The 13,401-nt window shown below is 39.1% G+C and overlaps 1 protein-coding gene across 1 annotated transcript in view; it reads left to right on the forward strand.

Moving 5' to 3' along the window:
• LOC310951575 (acid-sensing ion channel 1-like) overlaps window positions 1-9,566 on the forward strand; it is a gene marked incomplete at its 3' end in the record, with an annotated part of 51,509 nt that extends 41,943 nt beyond the window's left edge. The window contains exons 3-10 of the mRNA XM_083919871.1: window positions 5,623-5,773; window positions 6,446-6,573; window positions 6,990-7,140; window positions 7,239-7,295; window positions 7,630-7,783; window positions 8,829-8,920; window positions 9,013-9,092; window positions 9,447-9,566. Coding sequence (XP_083775997.1) covers window positions 5,623-5,773; window positions 6,446-6,573; window positions 6,990-7,140; window positions 7,239-7,295; window positions 7,630-7,783; window positions 8,829-8,920; window positions 9,013-9,092; window positions 9,447-9,566 — 933 coding nt within the window. The remainder of the gene's footprint in view (window positions 1-5,622; window positions 5,774-6,445; window positions 6,574-6,989; window positions 7,141-7,238; window positions 7,296-7,629; window positions 7,784-8,828; window positions 8,921-9,012; window positions 9,093-9,446) is intronic.
• Window positions 9,567-13,401: the final 3,835 nt, after the last annotated feature.

Genomic DNA, 13,401 nt, shown 5'->3' on the forward strand with positions numbered 1-13,401 from the left:
GGTGTTTGAGAAGCAAGTCTCACAAGAGTTTTTGCATGTTTTTTCAATCTACACCGGCCACGACCCTGCTGTGGTTTGGTAAAATCAATGTCAAACACTGTGTTTCTATTTTATTTATGGGGCAGGAACAGGTGACTTGTAGGAGGGGAGTGAGAATAAATACATTCTTGGAAGGCGCAACAGAATAAGTGTTGGAGTTTGTTGACTTGGCCATATGTTTACATTTATATTTAAAAGACCAAACCGTTTGAGGATTTCTTTATCATTGTCGTGATCTCAAGGTGGACGAGCTCTGGAGCCCTGTCAGATGTGGGAAATGGTGTGATCATCACATGCCATTGGACAATGAGTAAATGCAAAATTAAATTAAAAATTTAATTTAAATTAAATCCCCCCAGCTCCCTCTCCTTCTGTCTCTGAATAAATTAGACCTTAACGACAACCTGTTAGCCGAAATCCAAACACAACTATGATATTGATAAAGTGAGGTTTTAAATGATGGGTGGGGTTTAGCTTGTCCCCCCAAATTGATCTTTCTGATACATTTTTGTTACCGTTTAAGATGAGTCATCAGAATATTTTTAGGTTTAAATGAAAAAAAAACAGAAGATTTTGACATTGAAAAAACTCAAAAATGATTGTTTGATTGTTTCCAATTAACAGACACAGTATTAAAACTTTTCACTTGTAAATGTTTTTTTAAATGTATTTTTAATCAGATCAAAATCTATCTTTTTAATCAAATACCTGTAGAGCTAGACATTTATCAACCTCTGCTGTACTCATGCTAACACGCTAAGCTAACAATATCATTGTTAAACATCAGCATATTATGCTGACGTTTTTCTTTTCTAAGTACAGCCTAACAGAGCTGGTGGCACACTCTAAGTCTTATTAATATTAATCCCCTTTATTTATTTTCATAAAGTTTATTCATGTGTGAAAGCACCCAGTACAGTTTTTCCAGGTCAACTGAAATCTTTGTCGGATTAAGAGTCCTATACACAAGCTGCACAATAGGACGCTACAAATGTGGATGTATTTAAGTGCTGGTCACCGTGGGCTGCTGTCTGCTCGTTGTATTTAAACAGCATTTCCCAGTGATAGCTGTTTAAGCGTACAGCATAATAACAGTGAAAGTGTTGGCACTTAACGGTGACGGCTTTAAAGTCTTCCAAAAAAAATTCCATAAAACAACAGAGGACTAATGGATTGAACTTACCCCGCTGGAACATTTTTTAAGCAACTCACAGATTGCAAGACTTTGCTAAATGGAGGGGAAAGTGCATGGATTTGTAATTTAGAGATTCTTTTAAAATCTTTGTGGTTTTCAAAAACAAATATGTATAATTGTATGCATAATGATTAATAACAGCAGAGCTCTGTTGAGTGCTTTTCAATACATGGGAAATTTAGTTTGAGTGACAGTTTTATTGATCACAGAGCTCTGAAGATTATAGCCGCGTAAACTGCAGTCACTGAGTAATGTATTGCATTCTGTGGGGAAACAAGGATTGATTTTTTGAAGTATCTTAATAACAGGAAAAGTGTTAAAAGTGTGCACACGTCACAGTTAACTGATAAACTGAACTTTCACTCATAATTTCAATTTTTCATATCTTCCATTTGATTTCTGCTGCAGAAAACCTTTCTCATATATGCACAATCATTTATTCATTCCTTATAACAAGCAGCCCTAGTATGCATCCTGTGCAGACTGTGTGCATTATACATGTTTGATGTTTTCATTTTTATCACCTCTGCCACATCAACTATTCAACAAGAGGCAGAGAACAAGTGTTACCCGACATCGCCTCACTGCTGTGTATCGATCGAGATGCTGGTGAACATCATGCTCCCGTCATGCACATGGATTTTACATTTATGCAATGATTGATTTATTCATGAAGTACATTAAGTGCACTCGCTGTATGATCCGACACATTTATGCTTTCATTTGAGGAGAAAGGGCAGAGCCTCTCTCACAGCTGGGGTTGGTTCTTACGGATGTTTAAGGAGCCAGCAGCGTTCACAAATCAATAAGTGTGAATGCATGTGCAGCGAAGGCCACCTGCAGTGGGTTGATGAAAGAAGAGAAGAATGGAAAGACTGGGTTTTTTAATCAAGGGTGTGTTTACTCAATGTTTGTTAACCAGGCTAGCTGCTTAGCTCCTGGGATGGCAGCGTCGGTCTGTTGGTCGGTACGTCCACCGCTTCCTCCAGACCATGAAATTGGATTGCCATGAAAGGTTTTACAGACCTTCATGGTCCCCAGAGGAGGATTTCTAATGACTGGCTTTTCATCTATTCTCACCATGGCGTTTACACTGGTGGTTCTGAGTTTAACACCTCAATAGCTATTGAATGGATTGCCGTGAAATGTGGTATAGAGTAGATGTTCATGTTTCCCTCAAGATAGACATAATCATTTTGGTGATGCCATGAATTTTCACCTTGCACCAGCATCGGGTCAACATTTTTGGTTTATGACCAAAACAGCTTCAACTATACTTTGTGTTTAGTGTGAATTGTCAGAGTTTGGGTCAGAAAAAATCTAATCAGGGGACATGAACCACGTCAACAACCAACACAACTCAAATTTTACCCAAACATGCTGAAAAGTATCTTGATCGTGCCATTTCAAGAAGCGATAGCATTACTCTGAGCGTACAAATTCAGACAGACCTGAAAATCATCAAACATTTTGCGTCATAAATCATGGAAGCCAAGGCTGGCTTACCTTTAAAATGGTTGCAGGCGGAGAGTGATGGTGCTGAACCTCCTGGGAACAGTATCCTTCCACTTGTGCAGGTTAAGTAGTCCCTCCCCTGGGCCTACATTCCTCCGAGAACACGTTTTTTACGAGGTTTTTTAGAGGCCACGGATGTTAATGCATGTCTGAAAGCAGTTACCTTTCAGTCCCAAGGTTGTCTTCTACAACTAATGTTAGCACTTATTCTAGCGGGAGCGGTCGGGTGCCTGTTGGCCGCAGACCGGTGGCTGTGCTTGGCCATGGTGCTGGGGCTGGAAGGATCGCCCTCTTTCAGCGCTGGGAGAGGCCTGGAAGAACCATGTAGGCGTTGTCTGATGTCCGTCTTTTACTGTATAATTCCTTATTTTCACTCTCAATCAAATATCTGACGTTAAAAATAAAGAAAAATTAAAAAGTTATCTGAGTCGCAATACAGTCCATGGTCACTCACTTTAGTCTCCGTGGCAACCAGTGGGTCAGAGGTCAAGCGCCAGACCAATGACCATGGGCTACTTCACATCATGCGACCTTGAGAAAATATGACCAGGGTTTATTATTATTATCATTATTTATTTGTTTTGATTTCATTTTACTTAGCGACATATGTTCACTTTCAGTATGAATAGTAATAAAAAAATTAAAGGTTGAATATGTAGAATCTTCATTAAAAGCTGTATTTAATAATAATAATAATAATAATAATGATAATAATAATACAGAATGAAAGTATTGCTTTTCCATAAAAAAATATATTTAGTCTGAATTAATACTTTAAATGTTTTCTACGGGTTTGACAATGACTTTGCGTCAAGTCCTGTTAACATTGTAGCAGCCAATAGCGGCCGGCATTGCTGGTTGCCAGGGTTGTCTGTTGTTAGGTGCAGCTACTGTAGGCTGGCACTGGGAGAATAGGAGACTCTGGTCTCCTGTAGGCTGCTGGGCCGGGTCTGACCAACCTGGCAACCTGAGTTTTGGAATTATTTTCTGTTGATGCGACGACGACCTTGAGACACTAGATGGTGGTGTTCTGCTCGTACTCCATATTCAACGCCTAATAAATCAGAGTTTGCAGGAGGGGTGGGGTGGGGGTGGGCACAATATCTCATTTTATTTAAATAGTGGGCTATCAGCACACATTTCATACAGTCTCTCATAGTGAACACCCTCAACTGCAATCAAGGTAGATTATGAATCTTTGTCTATTCTGAATTTGTAACCAAAGGACTTTTTACATTTGTCAAACTTTCCTCAAGCCCAGAAAAGCTGCTTAAAAACCTGTGATGTCATCCCAATGTAAAGTCTATGAGACGGGCAGAAATAGACCTTTTTGGCGTATAAGCCAGTTGTCATTCTCATCACATCCATGATATAACCCAGATTTTAACTACACTCCACTGGCTCCCAGTATCTTTTAGAATATATTTTTATATTTTATTTTACCTGTTTTTTAAGCTTGTAATGGCTTTTAGTCTGGCTTACATTTCTGACTGTTGTGTATTATCCTTATTGAGCTCTCAGATCTTCTACTGCTGGGCCCTTAAATACACACAATTATACACGCAGCAGTTTTTCGTCTTTCTTTTTCTTAATTATGCTTCAAAATGTTGGAATACCAATAAGAGATGTGAGCTCTGTGAAGCTATTAATTTAATTTGGCTTTTAATTGTCATTCTCACCTTTTTTTTAAACAAGTCTCCCATTTTATTATTCTTAATGGCCTCTGCTTTTTACCTTCACTTAGGTTACAGATTTGATCATCTACTTTCTTTTTATGGTCTGCTGGCCCTTGTTTAAATGTGCTGCATTTTTGTAAAGCACTCTAAGCTACATCTCCTGAATGAAAAGTGCTCTATAAATAAAGTGTATTTATTATTTCCTCTCAAAGACACTTACCTACACATATTGTTTATGGCTTGCTGTGCATTTTGTTTGCCTTTCTTGATGGCACTAAACGATTTTTTTCCCACTCAGATTGATGTCTGGCTTCTGCAGTCTCTGACTTGACACGATGATAGATGGCCGAAATGTTTAAATTGCCCTTGGCAGGACCCAAACTCTTTCTCAACAATTACTTGTTCTTTCTAATCATAGATATGACATTCTGTACCATAACACTGAACAATAGCCTGCTCCAAGCGTTAGCAGCAAAACTCCCCCTTTCTCCCCCTCTCCCTCTCTTTCTGTCTCTTTCACTTTACGTCCCTGCTCTCTGTTGCTCTCTGCTCTCCCACTCCCTCCCTTATTCTCCTTGCATGGGTTATGTGACTCATTCAACGCTAAACGCTCTAATGCAAGATTAACTATTCGCCAAAGAAAGCTCAACATTCATCCGTCTATTTGCTGATATCTCTATCAATCCAACATCTTGGCTTCTCTTACAATTTAAAAATAAAGACTACAATTTTCCTGGCTGGGATGCTTGGTCTCCATGGTAACATCAGGTCCATTTTAAAGTGCCATAAAGAGCATGATGTGAGGGAATGTTAAATCACCAGTCTGCCCGTCTCCGTCACCTCACTGTGTTGATTGTGTAACCCACACACCTCACAGGGAGAACTCCCTTTCCCCTCATCTTGCTTCTTTTACTCATACACTCTTCTTCTGTCACCTCTTTCGCCTCCTTTTCTCTCCTACTATCTCTGTTGTATACACAAAATTGGGATACACACATGTTCACGCACACGCACGCACACACACACACACACACACACACACACACACACACACACACACACACACACACACACACACACACATCAGAAATAGAGTCAAACACTGACCCCTAGTGGTTAAGCATCGTTAAGAAACCTTTAGCCGTTTTGCAGAGCTACTAATAAAATAAAAACAAATCTCTCCTGTGTGTCTGTCAGGTTTTCACCCGCTACGGGAAGTGTTACACCTTTAACGCCGGCGATGATGGACGCCCTCGTCTCATCACCACCAAGGGAGGTATGGGTAATGGACTGGAGCTCATGCTGGACATTCAGCAGGACGAATACCTGCCGATCTGGGGGGAAACAGGTGAGGGGAACATCATTCACTTCATTTAGTGGCTGACAGATCTGGTCATCTGTCACAGTGTGTGTGGGCAGGTGTCAGACTCAAACTTGCAGCCCCGGAAGAAGTATTATGTAATGTGAAAATACTCAGGCATTTAAAACCTTGCTTAAATTAAAGTAAGCACATATCAGCATAATTTAAAAAGTAAAATATTCTGTGGTGGTGCAGGAATTTTGGGGGGATTAACATTACTGCTGCATTATGTTGCATTTTACTGCTGTAGATGTTTAAGGTTGTGCTCATTTTAAGTCCTTCATATCCTGTTTGGTAGTTTGATCTACAGCAATGCATTGTATTGTATTCTAGGTCATCATAAATGTGTATCTTGCTGTCTTGTGAGAACCACGTAGCTCTAAAAAGTCGAATCATGACAATAAGCCGTTTGTATTAGCTGTTGTAAATTTGGAGATACATCGTTTTCACTGGAAATGTGAAAAATTAAATGTCTTGGAATAAAAAGTTCAACGTTGCCTCTGAGATGTAGTGTAAAGTATAAAGTTGTACAAGTTTCTCCAAACTGTACTGACGTATAGCACTTTGTGCTTACTTACGTAACACCACTGCAACTCAGAAACAAAACTTTCTGGATTAATTAACCTTTTTCACAATGTGAACACCGTTGACCTCCTGCAGATGAGACTTCATTTGAAGCGGGGGTCAAAGTTCAGATCCACAGTCAGGACGAGCCGTCCTTCATCGACCAGCTGGGGTTTGGAGTGGCACCCGGGTTTCAGACGTTCGTTTCCTGCCAGGAACAGAGGGTACAAACTGTTGCCCTTCATTTTTTGCCATGGTGTTGCCCTACTTAGGACTTGTGTTCTTTACCAATATTTTGTTGGTTCTCGATCTCAGGAATTAACTGGGTGAATCATCACTGTATGGAATAGCCAAAACTATGAAAACGAACTAAGTTGTGATAAACCAGAATTAAAGTAATTTTAAATCACTCTTTGTTTATACATAAATAGGTGTGATTTAGCTGACTTTTATCTGCATGGTTTATTCTTATATACAGCTGACAACATCCTGTTCTTGAATCATAGATGTTTGTCATTTATTTGCTTTAACTGTATTTATTGTTCCACGTAATATACAAAAAAGTGTCGGTAATACTATTTACAGTAGAAGTGTGGAAACTGTTGGTGACTAATATGCATATGACGTGTGTTTGTCGCAGCTGATTTATCTTCCCCCTCCCTGGGGAGACTGTAAGGTGACGGCGATGGATTCAGACTTCTTTGACAGTTACAGCATCACAGCCTGTCGCATCGACTGTGAAACTCGCTACCTGGTGGACAACTGCAACTGCCGCATGGTGCACATGCCTGGTAGGAAACTACTTACTGACTGTGTGTTGTATCAGAGTTACATCAGTGATGTTGTAAGTTAAAAAACTGCTGTGTTTTGTGTGTTGTTTTGGCTGCAGGCGATGCTCCCTACTGCACCCCCGAGCTGTACAAAGAATGTGCTGACCCAGCTCTTGGTAAGAAAAAAGCTTCATCCACGTCACACACACAAACACACACACACACACACACACATACATACACACACACACACACACGCTTCATCCACGTCACACACACACACACACACACACACACACACACACACACACACACACACACACACACACACACACACACACACACACACACACACACACACACACACACACACACACACACACACACACACACACACACACACACACACACACACACACACACACACACACACACACATCATCCCATGACATCAGCTGCATCAATCTGTTACAAAAAGGTCCAACTGAGCTCTGGTTTTCTTCTCTGCAGACTTCCTGGTGGAGAGAGACAATGATTTCTGTGTGTGTGAGACGCCGTGCAACATGACCAGATACAGCAAAGAGCTGTCCTTCGTCAAGATCCCCAGCAAGGCCTCCGCTAAATATCTGGCAAAGAAATACAACAAATCTGAGCAGTATATTAAGTTAGTATCAGCCCAGTCTCAGAACCCATCATCTATCTGTCTGACGACAATCTAGCCTCTGGGGCAATGGCTGATATTTCCAGTGTAGGATATCCGGGCAAACATTGCTCTTCTGAGTGACAGTCATTGTTTGCGGTCCGATTAGAAACTTGAGACTGTGAATCGAGTTGGGGTTAAATGACGGCATCTCTATCAGAAGATATCTGCATATGAATGCAGATAAATAATAAAAACAAAGCAAATGAAAAGCTGAATCGTCGTCAGACAATAGCAGATGCTACATCTCATTTTCTCTCCGCACTGACTTGCATGCAACCAAAGTGTTAAATACGACTTGGACTATAAACGGAAACCACATCGCTTCCGCTGCCTACATTTTGTCCCGTTGCCTACGGATTCTATATTCCTCTGCAGGATCTGTTTAAAGAGATTAGTATCAACCATCTGCATTTCTGCAAAATTGCAAACGTTTCTTTTTTTTATGTATAAATAAATATATTTTATTGCAAGAGCGCACAAGTTAAGTTTGCAGTTGCTTACATCTTAAAATATTTTTTACAAGATTTTCCTTTGAAGGAAAATAATGTTACATACATAATTATATATTTAATTATACAAATATCTAAAATAAAAAAAGGAACATACTAATAATGCAAAGGCGTAACCAAAAAGTGAACTTAATGAATAATGATAATAATATTCATTAATCAAAGCAAATTAAAAAGCGGGTCAAATGGTGTAAAGACATTTAATAGAGGGTTTCTCTGGAATGTAGTTACAAGGATATTTGAGGATCATTTGTCAACAGTTATAATTTGTCATAAAAGACCTAATTTATTTTTGTTTGACTGTATTGTCGTTCATTATCGGTTAACACAGCAGCCTCCAAGCCAAAAGAGAGGTATAACAGTACTACAAATACATTAATAAACACTGACATCTGCTTAAAGCTACTTATAGTTCGGTCATAAACCATTTGTTAAATTCTTGTTAATGCTGAACAGGGTGAATATTAATGTGTTGACTTGCTTGATTTCCTCCGCAGAGAGAATATTCTGGTTCTAGACATCTTTTTTGAAGCTCTCAACTATGAAACTATTGAACAGAAGAAGGCTTATGAAGTGGCTGGACTTTTAGGTACATTGGTTTCATTACATACTGTAGGCGGTTTATGTTTCTGTCTTCATGGTAGGGGATGTTTTTCATCAGCCTGCATCTTATTATTCCAGGTGATATCGGTGGTCAGATGGGACTTTTTATCGGTGCGAGCATACTCACCATTCTGGAGCTGTTTGACTACCTTTATGAGGTGAGCCTTCTTCAGGAAAGTGATTAGACAGAAAAGTAATCCTGCTGCATGGAAGTATTTACGTGTTTGGGGGTTCTGACAGCTTTAGGGCAGCTATAAAATGTACTCGCGGTCGTATTTTAGCTGCAGATTCCATTAACTTTATTTACTAGACCAGATGTAAATATCAAGTAAGTAAGTAAGTGAAATAATGTACAGCTGTGGGCAAGGGGAGCAGCTAAATACTCCTGTGGGTAATACACTGACTATGGACAAGTACCTCATACAACCTCACTTCAAAAAATCTGAACTATTCCTTTAAGACCAAAGGTGTTCGGTTGACATGATGACCTGCTCTGTTTTTAACCCTCTCAGGTGATAAAGTACAAGTTGTGTCGCTGCTCAAATAAGAAGCACAAGAACAACAACAACAACGACCAGGGAACGGTTCTGAGCTTAGACGACGTCAAGTGCCACGTCAGTAACTTTCACTAGGCTTGCGCGGCCGCGAGGAGGGAGCCGCTGCACTCTCATGGACTTTGTTCGTTGCAGTTTTCCAGACTGCAGGAGCAAACGGGGAAAAGTGTCTTAACTGTGCCTGGTCAAGTTTTGTGAGGTGAACACGGTACGGCTGAAGGGACGAGACGCCACACACAGACCGCAGGACAGCAGAGGTCAAACATGTTATGAATTTAAAAATGTCAGAATAACTGCATGGTCATCCGTAAACACCTTCTCAAGACATTGTGACAGATACAGTAAAGGAGGGCATGAACTGAGCTGAAGTTGTGTTCAGTGAATCCCTGCTGGCATCTGTCAATCTGAGGGAGTTCTTTGTGAAATAATTGATGTGACAGGTGTGTTCTCACTCATGAAGTGTTATTTACTATATGAGTTTTTTAAGGTATTTGCAATTCAGTGCTGCGCTTTTGTCCTTTAAAGTTGTCTTTCAACACTCTTTTGTTCTTGACTTCTCCACCAACTTTCCATTTTTATATTCATGTCCAACCTCATCTATGATACGTCTTCCCTTGTTAAAATCTGAGCATTTTGCCAACACACTGTACTACCTCATCTTGCAGGGTGCCCTTAAAAATTCACAAGCCAAGAAAATGAATAATAAATTAAAAAGGTAATTTCCATGTATAGAAATGCGTAGAACAGGTTGAAAAGAAATAATCTGTCCCGAAAGCAAGCCTACGTAACAGCAGCAATCATAGGTCATAACATTTTCACGTGACAGTTGGAACATCTAAGGTGTAAATAATTAATTTAATGATGGCTGAACTTAGCTGCTTTGTTTTTAGGGTCCTTATATTGTGTATATCAGATTGAGTCATTATTAATAGTATTAATAAAAACACCTGTGCATTTCCTGCTATGACAAGTCAAGATAGAGACCAAGTGAAGCTGTAGCACCCCGAGTGTACTGAACTGAAATTACTTTTGGAAAATAAGCTTTATGAAGATTGATACTACTCTGTGAAATATGAATCTACAGCCAGCAGCTGGTTAGCTTAGCTTTGCACAAAGACTGTAAATGGATGGACACTGCGTCAAGTGACAACAAAATCCACCTGTAATTCCTCTATAAACAACAAATGTCGTTATCACTCTTTAATTGGAGTTCCTTTGGACAGGCTAACTGTTTCCCCCACTTCCAGTCTTGAAGCTGAGCTAATCTGGGAGGGGAGCGTACCTATGTTCCCAGGGTCCTATGTCCCCTGCTCTGTATGTGACCCTTTTTTTAAAAAAGGTCCAATGTTCCTCTGTCTGTTATTTTCTCCACAAATAGTGCCGAATTCCCAAGCAAATAGGCTTATGTAGACTCTAATCCTACCCACTAACCCTGACCCTAGCCGTAACCTCTAACTTCAAGAAAATGCTGAATTAAATCAGCGAAGACTTATGCGACCGGGGAACATAGGGATGACCCCTCTGGGAGCATAGCTAGAGCTGGACCATAGGGCCAAACTCTTCGATCCCAATATTACATTAAGTTATGTTTAAATATGCAAATTATGCATTAATGCTAACTCTTGGTGAGTTTAGGAGAAATCTGCACAATCGAATACACAAAGTGTAGTTAAATAAACACATAAACGTTTATTTTGGAAGCAAACGTGTGTATTTGGATGGATACACAGCAACAAAATGTAATGAACACATATATAATGAACTGTGTCAGGTGCTACATGCAGTATGACTTGCCTTCAAATTCCCTTTCAATGACAATCACTGTATACTGGAGTGAACATAAGAAACATAAAGAGGAGCTCGATTTTCAGTTCACTTTCAGGGAGTGACGTACATTTTTACATGTAGATACTGTTCCATCACATTTAAGGGAATTTATCTTTGCTACGTGTTAACATGGCAGATAGAATTAATATGTTGAATGTGTTTTGCCATCTTATAGGGCTCTACGTTGCATGTAGCACTGTACAGTATGTGGACCATTGATGAACAAGTCAGTGTGCCGTTTGTGTCGTCATCTGTCCTGAGCGTGTGTGTTTTTAGAAGCTAATAAACTGGAAATGTTGCCCTCATATCCCAAAACAATGTATCTGTTATCAGTTAGTCTGTAAACATGTCGGCTCTGGCGGTGCATGTTTAATACTGTCCTGTTTACAAAAATCAAACAATATTCTGTCGGTGTTAAGAGGAAACGGGAATTGTATAGCGTGTAGCTGTGTAGTGTTATTATCAAGCACAATCATCCCATCAACTGTATATACTGAATAATAATCTCATTGTATTAGTCGGATCTGTGTAATGTTGTACTTGTATTTATTTAATATAGAATAGCTGTGAGTGTTTACTGTATATATGATCGTAGGTTTATTTATCAAAACTATATTTATCAAATATTAAAGTATGAAGCTACCGGTATTTATTTTGTTTTTATTGCTACAGTCACGGCTGCTTCTACTGTATTCATCAGTAAATAAAAGTTAGTAGTCCTTCAGCCGCCATGCTTTTTAGGTTTTAATATAATATTTTTGCCTCCATTTGATAGTTCCATTTTGAGATATGAAAGGAGGATTATTTTAGTCTGTTGGTGTATAAATAAATAATGAACTTGAAGCAGTTGTTATATTAAAGCTAAATTAAATGCTAACTTTTATTCACTTCGAAGTGTTCTGTGTCGTTATTTATAATCGAGATTAACGATACAAACATCTTTCTTTTCTGGGGATGTCGGTCGTTTACCACTTTGGTCCGAACTGAATAAGATTTGTTATGATACTGATACCAGTGTCAAAAATGTCTCTGATACGACCTAAAATGTGGGTGTCGGCATCAGTATCTGTATCTGTATTGTTGAGTGCATAACTCTATGAACTGATCTGATGCCACATAATTTAGCCAGAAAGAAATGGCTTTAAAGTAGTTTATTTATGTTCTCTTTCCGTTATAACTGACTGGTATTAAGTCCCTGCATGCATTTGTTCATGTGGAGCCAGGTCATACACAATGATAGCAATCTTATCACATCCATAAAGGGTTAGTAGTATACAAAGTAATAATATATATTCTTTTATATATTATTGTGTCGAAATTTCAGTTTTTCATTCAAATACAAGTAACTTTCAAAAATCCTCAGCTGTACTTTGTGTTTAAAAAGCAAATATTAGCATGCTTACACACTAAATTAAGCTGGTGAACATGGTAAACATTAGACCTGCTAAACACAATTAGCATTTAGCTTTAAGACGCTGCAGCAAGTGTTTACAATCTCAGTGTTTACTTGATGACATCAAGGATCAAATAGTCTTGGGACCTGGTGCAGTGTGAAAATGATTAGACATGTAAGATAACCAGGTAGTTTTGCAGTGTTTTGTAAATAAAATACAAATGCAGTGCTGTTTTTCTTTAACCAGATAAGTAAAGGTTGAACCATCAGCAACTTTTCATGTAGAAATGTAACAATGTGCATGTAGCATGTTGAAATATTTGACTTTATGATGCTATAATGTTTGGTGGAGATATAATCATGAAAACTCTGGCTGTAAACCCACTTTTCACTAGAGAAAGCTGGATTTTGTTTATAGAAACCAGACTGCTGAGTGTGGATTTGAGTTCCTTCCTTCTCTTCTCTTAGTTCCAACTCTTATGCAACAAGTTCCCCTTTTGTTTGAGCCCTCCAGACCATATCATTTCTCCCACAGTGAGTTTTCTGTGGTCGCTCTCGTGACTTTTAATGTGCTGGCTATATTTTGCACAGTGCAAATTCAACACATTATACATCCTGTTAGTGGAGGCAGCAGGGAGATGACATGTAATATAGAAAGGCTTGGTAAGGCAAATCCACAGTGCTTAATTTCAC

Source organism: Echiichthys vipera, assembly GCF_963691815.1.
Source record: "Echiichthys vipera genome assembly, chromosome: 9".
NCBI classification, from domain to species: Eukaryota; Metazoa; Chordata; class Actinopteri; order Perciformes; family Trachinidae; genus Echiichthys; species Echiichthys vipera.